The sequence below is a fragment of the Megalobrama amblycephala genome, linkage group LG5 (genome assembly GCF_018812025.1).
Source record: "Megalobrama amblycephala isolate DHTTF-2021 linkage group LG5, ASM1881202v1, whole genome shotgun sequence".
NCBI classification, from domain to species: domain Eukaryota; kingdom Metazoa; phylum Chordata; class Actinopteri; order Cypriniformes; family Xenocyprididae; genus Megalobrama; species Megalobrama amblycephala.
Genome location: NC_063048.1, coordinates 37,334,909 through 37,356,460, shown reverse-complemented (window position 1 = coordinate 37,356,460; position 21,552 = coordinate 37,334,909). Strand labels below are relative to the sequence as shown.

The window sequence follows — 21,552 nt, the reverse complement described above, 5'->3', positions numbered from 1 at the left end:
TACTTTTGATTTCATCTCTTAATGGCAAATCACTGCTCCATTCTCAGAACCAACTGATCTAAATCCTCTTGAATCTCAGAGTTTCTCTGGGTTTTTCATGCTCGGTTCGTTTCAAGAGCTCACAGTTTGCAAGATTTTCAAGTGGAGGTTATTTGTTCATAAATTGAATTACCCAGCAGTGCTCCTGTGAAGCAGCGGCCCATCCACACCACATGTGCCATTAGATAGATAAAATCAGTAACATCCAAGCAACAGGTCATCCTGGTTATGGGAAATGCAATAACCCACAAGGAGACACTCGTGTCTGGTTACGGAGTGATCAAAGTGATCTGAGATGCAGGTAATGCACTGGTGACTTTTGGCCAGGCTGTCTTTGTTGACTGGGTCATATTTATGGCTATTTTACATTTATGCATTTGCCAGATGCTTTTCTCCAAAGCGACTTCCATTGCATTCAAGATACACATTTTTATCAGTTCACACACTGCCTGGGAATCAAGCCCATGATGAGTGTGAGGCTCTATGTTTGAGCTCCAGTAATGCTGTTCGGCTGCACTGATGTCAAACACACAATGATTCTTTCAACAATATGCTAATTGTTAAAGAAATGTATAATGAGTGAAAACCTAGATTTTTACAATTGCCTGTGCAAAACTCTCCACCACAACACTAGAGAGAGCTGTGGATGCTTGCATACAGGCCCGAATCAAAACCCATGATATATTACACCGATCAGGCATAACAATGACCACTGACAGGTGAAGTGAATAACACTAGTTATCTCTTCATCACGGCACCTCTTAGTGTTACTTACCTGGGGAACACATGGCACCAGGATGCACTATGGGAAGAAGGCAAGCCGGTGGAGGCAGTGTGATGCTTTGGGCAATGTTCTGCTGGGAAACCTTGGGTCCTGCCATCCATGTGGATGTTACTTTGACACGTACCACCTACCTAAGCATTGTTGCAGACCATGAACACCCTTTCATGGAAACGGTATTCCCTGGTGGCTGTGGCCTCTTTCAGCAGGATAATGCTCCTGCCACAAAGAAAAATGGTTCAGGAATGGTTTGATGAGCACAACGAGTTTGAGGTGTTGACTTGATATATGATATTTGAGAACTTGTATATGATGTATGAGATGTGATATATGAGAAATGAGATATGATTTATGAGAAATTAAATAGGATGTATAATATATGATGTATGAGAAATTACAGTGCTCAGCGTAAATGAGTACACCCCCTTTGAAAAGTAACATTTTAAACAATATCTCAATGAACACAAAAACTATTTCCATAATGTTGACAAGACTAAGTTGAAAGTATGTTTAATAATATAACTTTGATTTCACATTTTTCAGTTTTACTCAAATTAGGGTGATCCAAAAATGAGTACACCCTACAACAAAACTACTACATCTAGTTCTTTGTATTTTCATGACAGCACCAAGTCTTCTAGGCATGGAATGAACAAGTTTTTGACATTTTGCAACATCTATCTTTTTCCATTCTTCAAGAATGAGCTCTTTTAGAGACTGGATGCTGGATGGAGAGGGATGCTCAACTTGTCTCTTCAGAATTCCCCATAGGTGTTCTATTGGGTTCAGATCAGGAGCCACTGAATCACTTTTACCCTGTTCTTCTTCAGAAATCCCACAGTGGCCTTAGATGTATGTTTAGGATCATTGTCATGTTGGAAAAGTGCACGACGACCAAGGGCACGGAGTGATGGTAGCATCTTCTCTTTCAGTATAGAGCAGTACGTCTGTGAATTCATGATGCCATCAATGAAATGCAGCTCCCGACACCAGCAGCACTCATGCAGCCCCACATAAGGACACTGACACCACCATGTTTCACTGTAGGCACCATGCATTTTTCTTTGTACTCCTCACCTTTGTGACTCCATACTGTTTTGAAGCCATCAGTTCCAAAAACATTTATCTTGGTCTCATCACTCCAGAGTATATAGTCCCAGTAGTCTTCATCAGCTACCATGAGGGAGCGAATGGCTCGACTTCGGGTGTTGATGGTTCTACACCAAGAGGGATGGGAGGTAGGATGTTTCGCCCAGACTTTTTGGACGATGGCAGTGGGGCTAAATTATAATGAGGCTGCTCTAAAGAAGATTTTTAATAAGTGTCTGAAGGACCCTCTGCCACAATGGGAGATGGAGGGGCTGCAGGTCTTGGATTTTTGGGGGTTTGTGAAATATCTACACCATCGGGTTCAATGGGCAACACCGGGCCAACCTGAACCCGTCCGTAGAGACTTTCCATCTCTGGTTCCAGACCCTGGTCTCCTAAGTCCCACTGAAAACTGCAGGGCAAGGAGAAAGAAGAAAGCCTGTGATTCCGCTCCAGAGCCCGCTCCAGCCCGTGAGTCCGCTCCAGAGCCCGCTGTAGGCCCGGAGGCCTTCCCAGAGCTCGTGGTAGGCCCGGAGACCACCCCAGAGGTCATTCTTGCGCTTCCCAAGTGCCTTGCCCTGCTGGCGCCACCCAAGCGCCTTGCCCTGCAGGCGCCACCCAAGCGCCTTGTCCAGCTGGCATCACGCAAGCGTCTTGCCCTGCCACCGCTGCCCAGGCCGTCTGCCCTGCCGCCGCCGTCCAGGCTGTCCGCCCTGCTACCGCTGCCCAGGCTGTCAGACCTGCTAAAGCCCACCTGGTCAGTTCCTCCAGCACCGCCCTGGTACTCAGCCCAGACTCCAGACCTGCTGGAACCCGCCTGGTCAGTTCCTCCACCACCGCCCTGGCATTCAGCCCGGAATCCAGACCTGCTGGAACCTGCCTGGTCAGTTCCTCCAGCACTGCCCTGGCATTCAGCCAGGACTCTGACCTCGATAGAGCCCCCATGGTCTGTTCCTCCGGCTCCCCCCTGGCCTTCAGTCGGGGACTCTGGATCTGGCCCACCATCCCTCCTCCTGGTCCTCCTCCAGTCCACCTCCCTCCTGAGAGTTTTGTTTTTTGTTTTGTCAGGTGGAGCGTCTGGTAGCCGCTCCGTAAGGAGGGGGTACTGTCATGATCACAAGTTGGAGTGCCCTATTTAGCCACCAGAGGGCACTCCAACACGGACTATTGTTCACCGCACTTGGACTTCAATTCCCATAAACCATTTCCCGGACTCATTATCCCGTCATTGCATTCAGCTGTTTTGTGTTTGATCATTTGTGTCTGTCTATTTATACCCTGTTTGTTTCTGCTTTTGTTATTGAGGTTTCATTTACGGTCACCTGCTTCTCTGTTTGTTTTCCCTTGTTTTTGTATGGACTGTTTTGTGGAGTTTGACCCTTGTCTGTTCTGGATTACGTTTTGGATTACCCCATTAAAGCTGCATATGGATCTTACCTTCTTGTCTCTGTGCCAAACATGACAGACGCTCCTGTGGAGGTGTTCACTTCCGTGGACGACCTGGACATCTCTGTGAGATGGTTGCAGTTCAATCTTTTTTACATTTTTGTACCATTTTTGCTACAGTATTCTGACTGATAAGTAAAGCTTTGCTGAACTTCTTGTAGCCTTCACCTTTCTGGTGTAAAGAAATTATTTTCTTTCTCAGGTCTTGTGACATTTCTCTTCCATGTGGTGACATTGCTGACAGTAAGAAATGGGGTTTTAACTCCCTTTTATAGTCAACTGTCTGCTGGACACCTGTGTAATGAATAATTAGACTCACCTGTGGTTGAATTCTTGTTAAATTAGACATTTGTAGTCTAAAATTTAGCTTTGTTCCAGAGACTTTCAGTGGGGTGTACTCATTTTTGCATCACCCTGATTTGAGTAAAACCGAAAATTTTGTTCTCTAAGTTATATTATTAACCTTACTTTCATGTTATAAGTTAAACAGATGTTATATAAAACTTAGTCTTGTCAACATTTTGGAACTTGTTTTTGTGTTCATTGAGATATTGTTTAAAATGTTACTTTTCAAAGGGAGTGTACTCGTTTACACTGAGCACTGTATATTTGACATATGAGATATGATATTTGAGAAATTATATATCATGCATGAGATATGATGTATAATATATGACGTATGTGATATGAGATAATATGTGTGAAACATATGATTTATGAGAAATATTGGTAGCAATTTATTTTAGGATCTTTTAGTTGCTTATTAGCATGCATATTACTAGAATATTGGCTGTTTATTAGTACTTAATAAGCACATAATAATGCCTTATTCTGCATGACCATATTCTACTTTCTTAATCCTACCCAATACATAAACTTAACTACTACCTTACTAACTATTAATAAGCAGTAAATTAAGAGTTTATTGAGGGAAAAGTCAGTTAATAGTGAACATGTCTTCCCTATACCAAAATATTTGATATTTGACATGAGATATGATGTATGAGAAATAAAAAATGTATGATATATTATGTATGAGATATTGTATCACATATGAGATATGTGTGAGACATAATATATGTATGAGAAATTATATTTGACATAAGATGTGATATATGTATGAGATATGATATGAGAAATGTATGATATAATGTATGATAAATGAACTATGTATGAGAAATGAGAGATATGAGAAATTATATGTATGAGATATTATGTATGAGCAATGATATATAATGTTAAATGTATGATATGTGGTATGATGTATTTATATGTAATGTACGATATTATATGAGATACGTGAAATTATGTATTATATATTGGATGTATGAGAAATTACATATGATGTATGAGATATATGTGTGATAAATTATATTTGACATTAGATATGATATATGTATGATATTTGAGAAATTATATATTATGTATGAGAAATGATAATGTATGATATGTGAAAAATGAATTATGTTTCATTAGATCTGATTGGTTGTGTTAGCTGGACTGTAAATGTGTATTAATATGCATACTAACGAATGGCTCATCAAGCATGACTCAGGGATTTAAACATCCATAATACACTGTCATGACCTTTACAAAGCGCTCTTTCAACCTCTTCTGTAAATGTATATATATATTTGATATACCAAGGGGAATGATAAAGAGAAGGCCGTTAACGCTGTTGCTTGGGCAACGGATCCTTTCATATCCAACCTTTCTTTCAGACAGAAGAATAAAACAAACCACTGAGTAATTCTTGTCACTGAATTAGTGTATCTCTCTCCCCTCCCGGCTGAGAAAAGAGGAGGTGATTGTGAATGGGCTCCATAGCAGCATCTCCGCTCTCAGATGGCTGTTTCCGTAGCAACACAGGGAGGGCGTGCAGAGCGCTGAGGTATAAAAACACAGACGCTTTCTCAGACGGGACTCAGAAACTCTGAGCTGCCTGCCAGACAAACTCGCCATGCTGCGGCCGAAGGATTTGTGTCAGGGATCCGGCACCAAAACCTTCCTGGAAGCCATGCAGAGTGGTAAAGTCCACCTGGCTCGCTTCGTGCTGGACGCTCTGGACGGGCGCATCATCAACGGCAAAACCGAAAACAGCCGTACGCTGCTGATGCACGCCGTGAACCTTCAAGACCCCGGGAGCAGATCCAAATTCACCAAGCTTCTGCTGGAGAAAGGCGCGGACGTGAACGCCCGGGACGACCACGGGCGCACGGCCTTGAGCCTCGCCTGCGAACACGGACGCCTGGATTCGGTGAAGCTCCTGGTGCAGTTCAACGCCGACCCGGAGCTCACGGACACATGGGGAAACAGCGCCCTGATGTACGCCGCCTGCGGAGGACACAATCAAGTTTTGGAGTTCCTGGTGCGGGCGTTCAAGAAGCTCGGATTGCGACTGGACCGCACGAACCACGCGGGACAGTCGGCCGCACAAGTTGCTGATTTCTTCGGCCACAATCAGTGCGTTCAAGCCCTCAGTAGTTGCGGAAAGAAGATGGTGAGTCCGACGAACAGCACGGGAGAACCCGTGGAAGAACTCCGTTGGCCCAATCGCCTCCCGAAGCATGTTCTGGAGAGGTTCTCCAAACAAATCCAGAGCAGACATGAGGAACTCCTTCCGGCTTTGTTTCAGAGACAGCTGCGTGTAGGCGACAGCGGCAACAACCTGCGAACCCGCTTCAGACGTCCACCGCCGTTGCCCGACACGGACCGAGATCTGCTGTTTGCTTCGAAACAGATTCAAAACTCAGTGTTGAAAGAGGTTGGCGGCACCGGGAGTGCAGAACGCGAGACAGACATCGAAACGCCACTCTGGGGGAAAACCCGATCGTTCAACCTGGACCTCAGAAAGCAATCCTACCAAGGCGACGTTCGCGAAATCAACAGATCCGCCAGCCGATTCAAAAGAGCTTCGCTCCAGGATGAAAAACCTCTCGTGGCGAAGTTCTACAGCACAAAAATGAGCGATACCATCAACCTCGAGGAGTCCCAGAGCAGGAAAGTTCCCAAAACATCCAGACAGAGCAAACTTCTGTTCAGTCGGGAAGAACTGGAACCTGAGAGGATCAAACCTCGCCCTTCAGGGATCTCCGGACTCGGGACCAGGCTGCTGCGCAGATTCACAGCTCCTGAATTCATGCGGCACATCAGAGACTGTCCGAGCGACGCTGGACACGTTAAAGGGAAGATGTCCAGGTCCGAGACCTTCCCATTCTCGCACACACACATGAGAGTGAACAGCCAGCCCAGTGTGGACAGCATCAGTGCGGTGAGATGCGAGTTTGAGAACAATTCAGCTCTTAAATGAGCCGATAAAGGCATATTTAGATGAGGTAAACACTATATTGGGCATTTAGAAAGACCTGGGAAATGAATTCAAAGATGTTTATGACTATCACACTGCAAGAAATGATGGATTTTTTTGTCTTGTTTTCCAGTACAAATATCTAAGCATTCTTAAATCAAAATACAAGTACTTGTGGAGCTATTGAAGCTAACTTTTTTTGTGTTCAATATCTACAAGATTTATATAATGAGCGAGTAGATCATGAATCCATTTCCCAAACCTGTGTTTTTGTCTTGTCCTAGAAATATAAACACTGAAATTTATAATATTGCAGTGAAACAAGAAATCAGTATCTGGTGCGCGTGCAGCTGTGGATTAACACAGTACCTGCGTGACTTGTCATAGACATAAACAGAGAGAAGTAGCTCCGGCTACAATGTTTTTCCGCAAGACGCATGCAGTTCTGTTTTCCCTTTGAATTAAGATTATTTTTCAGATCCCCCTAGGAGATATTTGTTCTTGTTTTAAGCATAAACTCACTTAATATTGATAAATTTTTCTTTATCTGCATCTGAATGTTCAGAAGTATACTGGAAATCAAGACAAAAACACCAAGTAAGAAGATTTCTTTTGCAGTGTAGAGAGATGTTCGACACTATAAATAGCTGTGTACTTCATGAATGTAAGAACTTGAACTCTCTCACTGCTCTCAAGGTCTTTTACTGCCTCTGTAGATTCATTAATGTCCTTCAGCTAATAATGAAGTGATTTAATTATTGCTGACATTATTATGCACTGCTAAAGTGTGTCTGCATTAAGCTATTATTACTATAATGCATGCGTGTTATATTTTTATAAGCATATTTTGTCTTGAAAGAAAGAGAGAGAAATGTGGAGTAAAGTGAATCTTATAACTGTTTGTGATTTGTATGCATTAAAATACAGTTTTGTATATCTTTGCATATCTATGATGCCAATAATTTATACTGTATAAACTCAAAGCATCTGTCTGTGTGTATTTTGTTTTCTTTTGATAGACATATATATGAATAAACCACTTATATGCTTAAAGCAAAATAAAACATGATAGCGGTGCTCTTTTATATGCATGATTTATTCTTAAAAAATTTAAATGTAGATGTCTCTTTTCATCAACAGACAAGCACACATCACACAATGTCGTGGAAAGAAGGTTTGATTATGAGTCACGTGTCCTCGGCTGCTGGCATATACACAAACACAGAGCTGTGCACACTAACAAGGGGCCGTTCACACCAGATGCCCTCCTGCGTTCAAACACAGATGGAGTCACACAAAACACATGAGTTTGGAAATACTTTTGTATGACATGGTTTTGTGAGGGGAACAGCCTGTTATTGTTCACTTCCCTCCACTGCAGGTCCCAAATCTCATTTCTATATTCATACTGGTCTGTTTCCTCACAAAAACCATCATGTAACTTCAGAAGACTTTGAATATAGTTCTAATGTTCGGTCTTAGAAGAAAAAAAAGGTTCAGTGGGGTTCCATATAGAACCCTAGGGTTCTTAACTCAATTTTAAAGAACACTTTATGACAAAAGGTTCTATATAAGCAGAAATGATTGCATCATACTTACATTAATGAGTTATTTCCATTTTTTTCAGTGATAAAGTATGTTTATGAGATGTTTAACTAAAATTAAAAATTAACTAAAACTAAATCCATAAAAAGATCCCATGATGGGAACAGCTAAAAGGTTCTATATATGAAGTGCCTGACGGAAGAACCTGTTCTTCTAAGAGTGTTGATTTTTTTTTCTCTATAAACATTTAGCTGCAAAAAGATGTGTCAAAAATTGCTAAAAAATGTTACACTGTAAAAATAACCATATGTGTAAGGGAGGCAAGCTAGCAAGAAAATCTCACTCCCTGGCCTCATGAAGTGTGCTAGTAACTGACACTAGAGGCCTTGTTAATGAGCCCACCTCCCACGCCGGAGACGCCGGTTCAAATCCCACTTGGAGTGGGTCGAGTAGGACCAGTTACATTTGGTGCCGTGACCCAGATGGGAGAGAGGTTTAGGGGGGTGAGTGTAATGGAGGCAAGCTAGTAAGAGCTGTGCGTGTAAACCTCACTCCCCTGGCCTCAAGTAACTGTTAGTAACTGACGCTAGAGAATTTAGTGTCCTTGTTAGCATGCCCGTCTCCCATGCCAGAGACGCCGGTTCGCATCTTGCTCGGTTGAGGTTATATTTGGTGCCGTGACCCGGATCAGGGGGGTGAGTGTAACGGAGGCAAGCTATTAAGAGCTGTGCATGTAAACCTCACTCCCCTGGCCTCAAGAGATGCGTTAGCGCCTGACGCTAGAGATTTTGGTCTTTAGCGTCTGTGTTAGTGCGTCATCCTCCCATGCTGGGGACGGCGGTTCGGAGCCGGTTCGGAGCCGGTTGAGTCGGAATGGTTACATTTGGTGCCGTGACCCGGATGGGAGTGAGGTTCAGGCGGGTGAGTGTAACGGAGGCAAGCTAGTAAGAGCTGTGCATGTAAACCTCACTCCCCTGGCCTCAAGTAACTGTTAGTAACTGACGCTAGAGAATGTAGTGTCCTTGTTAGCATGCCCATCTCCCATGCCAGAGACGCCGGTTCGAATCCTGCTCGGTTGAGTCGGACTGGTTATATTTGGTGCCGTGACCCGGATCAGGGGGGTGAGTGTAATGGAGGCAAGCTATTAAGAGCTGTGCATGTAAACCTCACTCCCCTGGCCTCAAGAGATGCGTTAGCGCCTGATGCTAGAGATTGTGGTCTTTAGCGTCTGTGTTAGTGTGCCATCCTCCCATGCTGGGGACGGCGGTTCGGAGCCGGTTGAGTCGGAATGGTTACATTTGGTGCCGTGACCCGGATGGGAGTGAGGTTTAGGCGGGTGAGTGTAACAGAGGCAAGCTAGTAAGAGCTGTGTGTGTAAATTTCACTCCCCTGGCCTCAAGAGGCGTGCTAGTAACTGACGCTAGAGGCTGTGGTCTTTAGCGTCCTTGTTAGCGCGCCTGCCTCCCATGCCAGTGACACGGGTTCGAAACCCACGCAGAGCAGGTCGAGTTGGACCAGTTACATATGCATAATTATTGATCTTCATTTTCAAATGATTTTCATTTTGCATGTGATGCATGTGTAGGCTACATAAACATTAAAGGTACACTATGTATCTTTTTTTATCAAAAATTAACAAAAACGTTCTTTCAAAACGTGTTTTTGTCTTACCCTGATTCACTATGGTAAGCCTATTATAAGTGTTTAGATTTTAGACCTGACAGGATGTTTTTTTGCGGGAAATTACGTACATGCATCACTAGCCCACGCGTCTCGTCATATCTGTAAATAGAGAAAAGGGCTGCGTCTAAAATCGCACACTCTCTTGAGTAGATACTTATTTTCAATAAGTAATTACTTTTTCAACTGCTAAAAATGTATGAATGTAATCCGGATATACTACATCCACCATGTTGTCTGACCAGCGTCAGTTGTGTCATTTCACTTCATCTCCCATGGCCTCATGGGATAGGAAAGTGTCCATCGTATGCACACTTCAGAATCTCGCCATAAATAGTATGTCACTTTTGCCTACTCTTTTATGAGTACTGTGAATTTGGACATACTTTTGTCACATACTGTTTCACCTACTATATAGTAGGGAAGTATGCGATTTCGGATACAGCCACAGTTTGTTTGACTTTAAGCGGTGCTGTGCAGACCGATGAGTGTACGACATTGAAGTACCGCAAGAGCGATTAGAAACCCGCATGCTTTTGAAACACTTTTGCACCGATTGGTTTGCGCAATGCCTCTTCAATTTGAAGTTGCTCCGCCTACTTTGACATGTGTCTGGTGTGGGAGGGGCAGAGGTTAGTTGTCACATGAGCGAGAAAGGTTGACATGGAGCTGCTAAAAATCAACCCTCCTGGGAATCATTCTTTTTAAACAGACGCCGAACAGAGGAGAGTCTGCTGACAAAAAGAGAATGCGACAGAGCTCGTAATAAAACAAGAATCAACATTGACTTGGCTTTTCAGAAATAGTGAGAACTGAAGGATTTGAAATATTGTAAAAGCGACGCGGAGATGATGGTGTTTTTATTACTTAACAGGTGAGTAAGGTGTTTTATTGATATCATATGTAGCTCATTGTAAAGCGTTATCTATTGTGAAGCTTCATATTCATCTGCACAGTAATGTAGAGCCAAAGCACAACCAAAACAATGTTCTTCCGCAAAATGGATGCAGTTTTGTTTTTAAACTGCTAGAGGGCCAAAAGTTACACAGTGTACCTTTTAACAAATAATGCATAAATGCGTCATGTGTGAACGGCCCCAAACACAAATCAACATCTCTCTCTGGCTCACTTTTAATCTGTCAGTATGATAATTTAGCAAATATCACAGTACAACAGGTAGGATGCAAAAATATCACAATGAATGCTGCATCCAAAATGTAAACACACACACACACACACGCACACCAACAAACATTTCCTTCTCTCTTTCATCATTAAATAATGCGAACGAATGCAAACACGGGTTGTTTCCCACTCTGATTATGTACATTATTTGTTCTTCTGACGCCTTTACAGTAAAATCAGCCGTTGAAGAATCTCAAGCTCAGATGCAATATTTACACGGTTTACAAACCATTCACAGCACCCTTTCCAAAAGCAGGTGCTCGTCAATCCATTGACAAAAAATAATAAATAAGTCATTAAAATATATACAATTGGTTACAATGGCTCATAAAAATGTTTTGCACCCGTCAGTGCTGACAACAAATGACATCATTTCACCGCCTTTTCTGAAAAAACGTTTTCGTTCTTCAGATTGAGATTCAAGCGTGTGCCACTGTTTAGCCATGCAAGCCAGTCTTACACAAGCTTTAAAACGCAGGTGAAATATATGCCTACAGTGGCGAAAGATCTCTGTTTCAGCAGGCCCGGACTTTCACATTTTCTGTGCTGATTTTGGGTAAAATATTGCAGTTTAAAAATGGTAAAATGTGTTAAACGGTTAGTTGTTGAAAGTAAACGTGGTCGATATGTCCAAAATCATGGTGCAAGTCATGAAAATCAACCCAAAAAAGGTTTAGGTTTCAACTTATGTAACAAAACATTAAAATCTGATTGGATGAGCCTCATTTGAAGCTGTTGAAATTTAGCCAATATACATACAACTTGTGAAGCACATCAACTGAATTCTATATAATTCCAGATTTTGGACAATAAAGTAATGCTTTAGAATATGTTTCAATTAGTTAATGTTCGTTAATGCATTAAATAACACTGAGCAACACATTTGTTAACATTACACAGCAAAATCTCCAGAGTTAAATCAACTCTGCTCAGAGTACATATGGCCCCTCTGTAAATAGTGTTAAAATAATAAAAATAAAGTTAATGAGATAAGTAAGTGATGATTGTGCATTAGTGATGAACACCTGCTGTTAACAAGCAGAATCACTGAAAAAAAGAGAAACACAAGAACTACAACTGACTTCAGTCACAGCCTTATTAATTGCTTAATTATCTCATTAACTTTAACTCTGCTTCAGTGTTATTTTAACACTGTTTAGAGAGGGACCATATGTACTCTGAGCAGAGTTGATTTAACTCTGGGGATTTTACTGTGTAGTTAATAAAAACACAACTGTTAGTTCATGTTAGTTCAGGTCCATTAAACTTTATCAACAGACACAACTTTTGGTTTATAATAATAATAATAATATATTAGTAAATGTTGAAATTAACATTAATAAATGCTTTGAAAGTATTTTTCAGTGTTAGTTAACTAATGTTAACAAATGGATCCGTGTTAACACTGTTTAATACAGCTGTAAAAACCAACAGTGAGAGCAAAATCATTATATCGAAACAGTATAAATTTAGCCAAAATATCTGATAAACGAACACAAGCGTGATGGATGTGTACAAATTCAGTAGTTCCAGGTTTCTGTGGCCGCAGATAACACTGAAAATGAGCAGCTTCACAAAAAACACAATAAAACCCAGTGGCGTTTTCAGTCAGACGCACTTCTGCTCTAATTCACTGCCTTTTAAGCACCAATCGTACGTCCTCGGGTGGAAGAAAATGGCTGTGTGAGTTCATATCTCCTAAAACAGCCCTCTCAGTCCCGGTTGCTCTGGGTGCTTTCCACTCTGGCAGGCCGGAAAAGCCACTGCTTTTCTGGTTCTTTTTCATTCCGTAGGCGCCGGGTGGATGGCGGGGACTTCAGCAGCGGGACATGCGCTTGCGGTACTGCTCCACTAGGGGCACCAGGCACTGCGGAGAGCTGGCCTGCAGGAGGAAGGGATGCTCCAGGAGGTCGGTGGCGCTCGCTCGCTCCAGCGGGTCTCGCGTCAGCATGCGGTCCAGAAAGTCCTTAAGCACCGGGGACACCTGCAGACAAACAGGACATTTAGATGAGACAAGCATATGAACGTACAATGTCATTACCTGGTTCTGCTGCCTTCATGTGCTATCAGAATTATTGTAAATACGAGTTTCCTAGTTGAAAACTGGACATGAATGCTCTTGTTGGTAAAGTAGTGTATATGAATTATCATTTGAAGCGTATTGTATTTTTTAATACTCAGCGAAAACATGTATTTGACCGAAATTCCAGAAACATCAGCAAGCTGACTATCTAGATAGCGCGGTGAATGCTTATATGGTTGTCAATGAATGGGACCCTACATTTTATTTTAAATTAAACATCTTTAAACTCCAGCAACATGAGTTTTGGTGAGTTTTGCACTTCAGAAAATGTCAAAATCTAGTTTTATTCCTGCTGTTTTCAACCACATGTGACCGATAAAGGATTATTTTGAGTTCAAAAATACATTTTATTTGTGTGAAAAAAAAAAATTATTGACATGCAGGCTTATTAATTTATTCATACCATATAATTTCTTGTCAAACAAAATGGGTTCAAATAAGTTTGAATATTTTATTTTATGTTTTTATTTTAATCATTTATTTTATTATTTTTTTATTGTTTTATTTTAATTTCTTTTCTTTTAATATTTTATTTATTTTGTTTTTTTTATTTTTATTTATTTTATTTATTATTGTATTTTATTGTGCTATTTTATATTTTATTTTATTATTTAATTGTAGTAGTTTTTTATTTTTTATACTTCATTTTATTGTTATTTTATTATTTTATTTATTTTATTTAAATATTTAATTTTAATATTTGATTTTACTATTTTATTTTAATATTTATTTTATTTTAATGATTTGTGATTTATTATTTAATTTAATTTTAATTGATTTGATTGTTCTAATTTATCATTTTATTATTTTATTTTAATATTTTATTATTTTATTATATTTATTTTGTTATTTTATTTTATATTATTATTTTATTTTAGTATACTATTTTATCATTTTATTTACTATTTAATTGTAATTTTTTATTTTATTGTATTTTACTGTTTTATAATTTAATTTGTAATTTTTTTATTTTATTTTAATTATTTTATTTTTTATTTTATTTATTTATTTATTAATTTTTTAATTAATTAATTACTTACTTACTTACTTACTTACTTACTTACTTACTTACTTACTTACTTACTTGGCCCATAATTATTTTTCATGTCATTACTTTGAGCCAAGAATGCTTAACTGTCTGTCCGTCTGTACCCGTGTGTTTCTCTCTGTCTTGATGTCTGCCTCACTGTGATGAATGGACAAATATATATTCCTCTAACCTGATGAACGTTGCGTACGCTGGGCGCCGGCTCGTCTCTCAGCCGCTTCATCGCAGCCACAGGAGTTTCACTGAAATACGGAGGTTCCCCATCCACCATCTCCACCACCATGATGCCCAGAGACCAAACATCCACCTGCAGATTCCAGCACACATTTTCTTTTCGGTCCTTATTTTTAATTACATCTGCTGTCAACGAGTTAACGTGTCTTTGATTTGTGCTGTACCTCAGTTCCATACGGAGACTTAGAGATGACCTCAGGAGCCATCCAATACGGCGTGCCCACCAAAGACTTCCTCTTAGGGATATCTTTACTGATCTGAGCGCAAAATCCAAAGTCTGACAGCTTGATCTAATGTCGAAACATAGAGACAAGATAAGAGCTTAAAACACATATTTCACAAACAAGCTTCCATATGATCATATCAGAGGAAGTGAAGATGAAGGCGGTTAACAGAGAGACAGATGGACTCACGCGGCCGTCCAGCGAGAGCAGGATGGAGTCGCTCTTGATGTCTCTGTGGATGACGCCTTGTGAGTGGAGATACGCGAGCGCCTGCAGCACGGCCTCACACACCGTGGCGATCTGCTCCTCGCTCAGCCTGGACACAATATCAAGGACACACTTACATAACGGTGCTTCACAACAGCTTTAAGTGGCCATTTCTTAATGCATCTATTGTTTTTCAGTTTACTTTCTTTCACCACACCAGGATAATCATAAGATTCATATCATTTCAGAATCTAGTTTTATTCCTGCTGCGTTTACATACAATAAATTGGCCAATCAGAGGTGTTTAAATCAGTCATTGAATAATTCACTCAGTCAATGTCGATCAAAATGCTGGAGTTTTCCAATGTTGCCAAGTGGCAGCAGCATATATATTGAAAACAACAAAGGGCCTAACACAGAGCCCTGCTGCACTCCATCATTTACTGACGGTATCTTGGATTTTTCCCCGCTTAAATAGACAATATGGGAATAGTCTGATAGGTACGATCTAAACCACCTTAATGCCTGTCCCTGAATACCAGTGTAATTTTGTAGTTGATCTAAGAGTATGTCATGATATTGAGCTTTCATGTTTTTTGCACAGAGATAAATTGGCCAATCAGTCAGTGAATCATCCACTCAATCAATAGTTTTCCAATTTATTTAGCATATTTTTATTTTGGTACCTTTAAGTACGAACGATTTTTAAATGTTCCTTTCGTGTTCATTGTGAAAAAAGCAGCAATTGTCACTGTCTTTATTATTATTATTATTATTTTTTGCAGTAAACTATTTGTTTGTACTTTGTAACAATAGCTAACTGGAGGGCAAAAAAATGACCTTTTTAAATGTTTCGAGAGCAAATGCAAAAATATCCAAAAAACTTTTAGCCCTATTTTGTCATATAATTGCTTGTCAATCACAATGTCTTCAAATAATTTTGAATATTTTTATTTTTATTTTTATTTAATTTGATAACTAATTAATTTTTTTAAAACATTTTCTTATGTATATTAATGATATTAGGTTTATCCTGCTGTAAAGCAATGTTTTGGTTCATTTATTATTAATATTATTCATATATTATTTATATTTAATTCAAAAACAGATTTTGTTTGTCTAGAAAAAACTTTTTGAGATGCAGACTTATTCATTTATTCATGTCATAAAATTACTTGTTAAACAAAATGTCTTCAAATAAGTTTGAAAATTATTTTATTTGGCCAATTTAATTGATTGACTAATTATTTTTTTAAATAATACTTTTGTATATTTATGATATTAGGTTTATCCTACTGTAAAATAATGTTTTGGTTCTTTATTATTATTATTATGTATATATTATTTATATATATAATTTAAAACAGATTTTGTTTGTCTAGAAAACACTTTTTGAGACACTTATTAATTTATTCATGTCATATAATTGTTTTTCAAACAAAAAGTCTTCAAATCAAATTTTTTATAATTTATTTTATTTTAATATTTTAATTTTAATTTGTTGACTATTTTTTTTTTTTTTTCCTTTTATATATTTATGATATTAGGTTTAGGCTGCTGTAAAGGAATGTTTTGGTTATTATTATTATTATTTATATAGAGATTTGTATTAACAGATTTTGTTTGTCCAGAAAAACACTTTTTGAGATGCAGGCATATTAATTTATTCATGTCATTTAATTGCTTGTCAAATCAGTGTGAAAATAGCCTAATTCTTGAATCCTAATCCTGCTGATCTGAACTAAAGCTGCTCTGCTGTCTTCTGGCACTGTGTGCAGAATCAATCATGTTTGTGAACGTGTCCTCTCAACGCTCGGGTCAGATCTCGTCCTTCTGCCATGCCAATTCCTGTTTGCCGTCTCGGGCCTGAGAGGATGTGGCATAGAGGCGCGTTTGTGTGGATTCATGTAAATCTAGTCCTTCATCAGACAAAGAGAGACATGCATTTACCAAACTAATTACACCACTAATCAAATCCCCCTGCATGTCATCACAACGTCCTCTAATCTGATCGTCTAATCAAATTAAAGTCCGAATACATGCAGGAGATGCACAGCCAAACCTGAGCAGATCAATGAGTTAACTGTACATCACCCTCTTGTGGTATGAATAAAACACTACAATAACACAACATGGGATTAGTGTTTGCAGCTTGTCTCCTGCTCATCCTTACAGCAGAACTGCAATCACTGAAAACATGAACCTCAAGATTAATCGTCTAAGAAATCCAGTTCTCTACTTTCATGAAACAGAAGGAAGAGATAAACGAGTCGCTCCTTCATGCTTTCATACCTGGTTTCAGACACAATGTTTGTTAAAGCTCCTCCCTGCAGATACTCCATGATTACCCAGAGTTCCTCCTCCACCAGAGCGCTCTTGAACATCTCCACCACGTTCCTGTGCTGGTAATCTCTCATAATCACCACCTGTGAACACAGACCGACACAGTCTGATCAATGCAACAGTGGTCATTTATGCTTTTATTTTAGTTTGATTTGATAACATTTAAGGTTTCAGTTGCGTAGCTGTCAGTGGAGGGACAGAAATCTCTCAGATTTCATCAAAAATATCTTAATTTGTGTTCTGAAGATGAGTAATTAATGACAGAATTTTCATTTTTGGGTGAACTAACCCTTTAATGTCTCCCTGTGGTGAAGATCAAGTTTTTAATGTTGTTCATATGTCTATGTAGTGTTTTTAATTTTATGATTTAAGACCAACCATGTGCAAATTCATAAGTCAACACCATTGTTGAGTATTTTCTCTTTAAACTGCAGTGATCTAAACCAAAGACTATAGAATAACACAAGACGTGTCACTCGTATTGTTTTGAATGGGAGAAAGTGTAACGCGCAATATGGCGGAATAAGTCCCGCCTTCTAAATAAGAGCCAATCGCCGACTGGTAAAGTCATCGCGTCACTTCAGCGGCCGTTAGAATCACCGGTTTCTATAGAAACAGTCAGACGTGCGCCTCCGAAGAGATGCGCATTTAGGTCTGCGCATGCGCATTAGCTTGATCCAGCCTGAAAAATACAGTTTTTTTTGTCACGATTTGAGCGTTTAGAAATACAATTTATGAGCCGGTTGTTGTTAGATTTCATTGGTGATTTCAAATATGAAATTTAATAGTAAGGTTGGAGAACAGTTTTGGAGAATTTGATGTTTCCTCATTCAAAGAGATTGCATGATGCCCAGGATGCCCGAGAGGCGTTTCAAAGATGGCCGCCGAGTGAAATGACTTGTCTTAAAGGTTCTTTGTCTAAACACACGTGGTTTGAAATCACTGGTGTTTCTAACATCATAAACTACCTTGTAACCAATCACGTCTTGAGGGGGGCGGGCTTTAGCATATCATATCAACTATGACCACTATATATTTATCTGTTAATATGAAAAACCATGTGCATTTAGCAATATAGCGGGTGAATTATGTATATGATGGCGTTGTGATGGACTATATGCGTTTCTCCACTGACGTTCTGAGTTGTTCAAATCGTTTGTAAGGATATTGATTGGTTTGAACATGGTTTGTGTAACATTAGCAACACATTATTAGCTGTCAAGCAAAAGGATAATCATATTAATTACCGTTATGTGTCCAACGTTGTAAAAAGCGATACCATTGTGCAGCGTTTACCTCAGTAAGTTGACCGAGCGGATCTCTAAGCTTGTGCGAGTGAGTGGAGGCGGGCTAATTAGCATATTCATAGATCTGCATTTACTAAATGAAGCAACGGTTTTCACAGGAAAAAAACGTTTAAATATGTAATTTTGGTGATCAAAGATGAGTTTTAAGGGATAAAATGATTGATTACAGGGGGATTTTAAATATTAGGGTAGAACTGCGTGTATTAAAGGATTAGTTCACTTCAGAATTAAAATGTACTCACCTCCATGTCATCCAAGATGTTTGTCTTTCTTTCTTCGGTTGGAAAGAAACGAAGGTTTCTGAGGAAAACATTCCAGGATTTTTCTCCATATAGTGGACTTCACTGGGGTTCAACGGGTTGAAGGTCCAAATGTCAGTTTCAGTGCAGCTTCAAAGAACTCTACATGATCCCAGACGAGGAATAAGAGTCTTATCTAGAGAAACCATCGCTCATTTTCTAAAAATATTAAAATTATATACTTTTTAACCATAAATGCTCATCTTGCACTGCTCTGAGATGTGCCACGCATTACGTAATCATGTTGGAAAGGTCATACTTGATGTAGGCGGAAGTACTGTGGTAAGGCGAAAAACTCCATCTCATTTTCTCCTCCAACTTCAAAATTGTCCGACATCGTTGTTTTACCTTTTTTTGTAAAGGGCGTTTGACTTAATCTTTGACCATTCCCTTTGTAAACACTGGATCGGTACTTCTGCCTACGTCACGTGTGACCTTTCCAACATGATTACGTAACGCGTGGCGCATAGGAGAGCAGTGCAAGACGAGCATTTGTGGTTAAAAAGTGTATACATTTTAATGTTTTTTTCGAAAATGGCCAATGGTTTCTCTAGATAAGACTCTTCCTCGTCTGGGATCATGTAGAGTTCTTTGAAGCTGCACTGAAACTGACATTTGGACCTTCAACCCGTTGAACCCCAGTGAAGTCCACTATATGGAGAAAAATCCTGGAATGTTTTCCTCAAAAACCTTCATTTCTTTTCGACTGAAGAAAGAAAGACATGAACATCTTGGATGACATGGGCTGGATAAAATGTTCTTAGTTTCACCTCGTTGAAGAGCAGCTCTCTGCGCTGTTGTCTCCTGAGGTCCATCATCTTAACGGCCACCACGCGTCCACTGTGTTTCTCGCGGGCGATGCACACCACACCCGTCGATCCCTCTCCGATCTTCACAAAGTTCTCCAGATATGAGCGTGGGTCTCCTTTATCCACCACCATCTGCAGGGCAGCCTTGAACTGCTCGTGGGTGACTTTCGGGGGGTCGGGCGGCGGGCGCGGCGAGGGGTACAGTGGGGGTCTGAATGCAGGCGAGCAGGTTCCCGGAGGGCTGTTGGCCAGAGAGCCGGTGGGGGACGGCCGGGGCTGGGACGGACTGTCCTGTCTAGGGTAGAGTCCTGGGTTCGGGCAGCCCGAGTGTCTCATAAAGGGGTCTGGACCGGTGGGCCGATAACTGATGTTGGGTGAGAGTCCGATCGTGTAGCTGGAGGAGGAACGGACGGTTTTGTGTGGCCTTGTGCCGCTCATGAGAGGACTGCTGGTGCCGCTGTGCAAATATCCCGGCTGGTGTCTCATGGCTGCGTCGGCCTGAAGGACAAACAGAAATTAGGCAGTGATCTTCAACAGAACATCACATTTCTGCATTAACCTGCTTTTCTCATTAACATGCATTCGCACGACAAAAACTTGAGTGACTTTAATGCATCCTTGCTGAATAAAATTATTAATTTCTTTTTTTTAAATATCTTTTGAATGAAATCAGAGCAAATCAGCATGCACAGTAAAATCCCCAGAGTTAAATCAACTCTGCTCAGAGTACATATGGTCCCTCTCTAAATAGTGTTAAAGTAACACTGAAGCAGAGTTAAAGTTAATGAGATAATTAAGCAATTAATAAGGCTGTGACTGAAGTCAGTGGTAGTTCTTGTGTTTCTCTTTTCTTCAGTGATTCTGCTTGTTAACAGCAGGTGTTCATCACTAATGCACATCATCACTTAATTAATTGCTTAATTATCTCATTAACTTTAACTCTGCTTCAGTGTTATTTTAACACTATTTAGAGAGCGCTCATATGTACTCTGAGCAGAGCTGATTTAACTCTGGAGATTTTGCTGTGTATCAGAATGATTTCTGAAGGATCATGTGACACTAAAGAATGGTGTAATGATGCTGAAAATACAGTACCTTCTGAAGCAAAGTGATGTTTTTTGATGCTAACACCAAGCTCCTATGACACTTTTTAAAAAGTCTAATTTTAGACTTAATTCGTGACCGGTGTTTTGTTTTGCTCTATCCTCTGCTCTTCCATGTTCATCAATACGTCATACGTTGGCTCAAAATTCACTCTTCCGCCATTAATGACTCGCATGCGGAAGCCAGTGATTCTTGTTTATAAAGTTTTAAATATGGATATTTTTCTTACAAAAATGCATCACTTCGCTTCAGAAGGCCTTTATTAACCCCCTGGAGTCGTATGGATTACTGTTATGATGGATGGATGTGCTTTTTTGGGCTTCAAAATCACATTTACTATTTACTCCCATTATGAAGCTTGGAACAGCCAGAATATTTTTTAATATAACTCTGATTGTGTTTGATTGAAAGATGGAAGTCATATACACCTAAACTCTAAAAAACAACCCATGTTGGGTTGAAAATGGACAAACCCATCGATTGTTTGTTTTTTTAACCCAGCTAATGAGTTGTTTTAACCCAGCTGTTGGGTAAAAATGTGTAAAACCTGCTGGGTAGTTTAATTTAACTCAACTATTGTTTAAAAATTACTGTATTGCTTGCTTGAAATGAACCCAAAATATTTTGGAAACTAACATTTAACTGATGGGTTAAGACATCCCAATCGCCGGGTTAAAACATCCCAATTGACGGGTTAAGACATCCCAATCGCCGGGTTAAAACATCCCAATTGATGGGTTAAGACATCCCAATCGCCAGGTTAAAACATCCCAATCGATGGGTTAAGACATCCCAGTCGATGGGTTAAGACATCCCAATCGC

At 39.9% G+C, this 21,552-nt stretch overlaps 2 protein-coding genes across 2 annotated transcripts in view; one reads left to right on the top strand and one right to left on the bottom strand.

Annotated features, from left to right (window-relative positions):
- Positions 1 to 5,272: 5,272 nt before the first annotated feature.
- LOC125269273 lies at positions 5,273 to 7,728 on the top strand. The gene has a single exon (XM_048192164.1). The coding sequence runs from the start codon at positions 5,316 to 5,318 to the stop codon at positions 6,663 to 6,665; it is 1,350 nt and encodes a 449-aa protein (XP_048048121.1). The 5' UTR covers positions 5,273 to 5,315; the 3' UTR covers positions 6,666 to 7,728.
- A 4,498-nt stretch (positions 7,729 to 12,226) lies between these two features.
- The window catches only part of LOC125269271 (serine/threonine-protein kinase PAK 6), a 42,023-nt gene continuing 32,697 nt past the window's right edge, over positions 12,227 to 21,552 (bottom strand). Inside the window, exons 4-9 of the mRNA XM_048192162.1 lie at positions 19,588 to 20,124; positions 17,161 to 17,294; positions 14,851 to 14,977; positions 14,602 to 14,727; positions 14,376 to 14,510; positions 12,227 to 13,056 (exon numbers count right to left, since the gene is read on the bottom strand). Coding sequence (XP_048048119.1) covers positions 12,889 to 13,056; positions 14,376 to 14,510; positions 14,602 to 14,727; positions 14,851 to 14,977; positions 17,161 to 17,294; positions 19,588 to 20,124 — 1,227 coding nt within the window. The 3' untranslated portion in view covers positions 12,227 to 12,888. The remainder of the gene's footprint in view (positions 13,057 to 14,375; positions 14,511 to 14,601; positions 14,728 to 14,850; positions 14,978 to 17,160; positions 17,295 to 19,587; positions 20,125 to 21,552) is intronic.

Bases quoted from the DNA above. Each gene is read 5' to 3' on its own strand.
- LOC125269273 (XM_048192164.1), top strand. From the start codon at position 5,316: ATGCTGCGGCCGAAGGATTTGTGTCAGGGATCCGGCACCAAAACCTTC.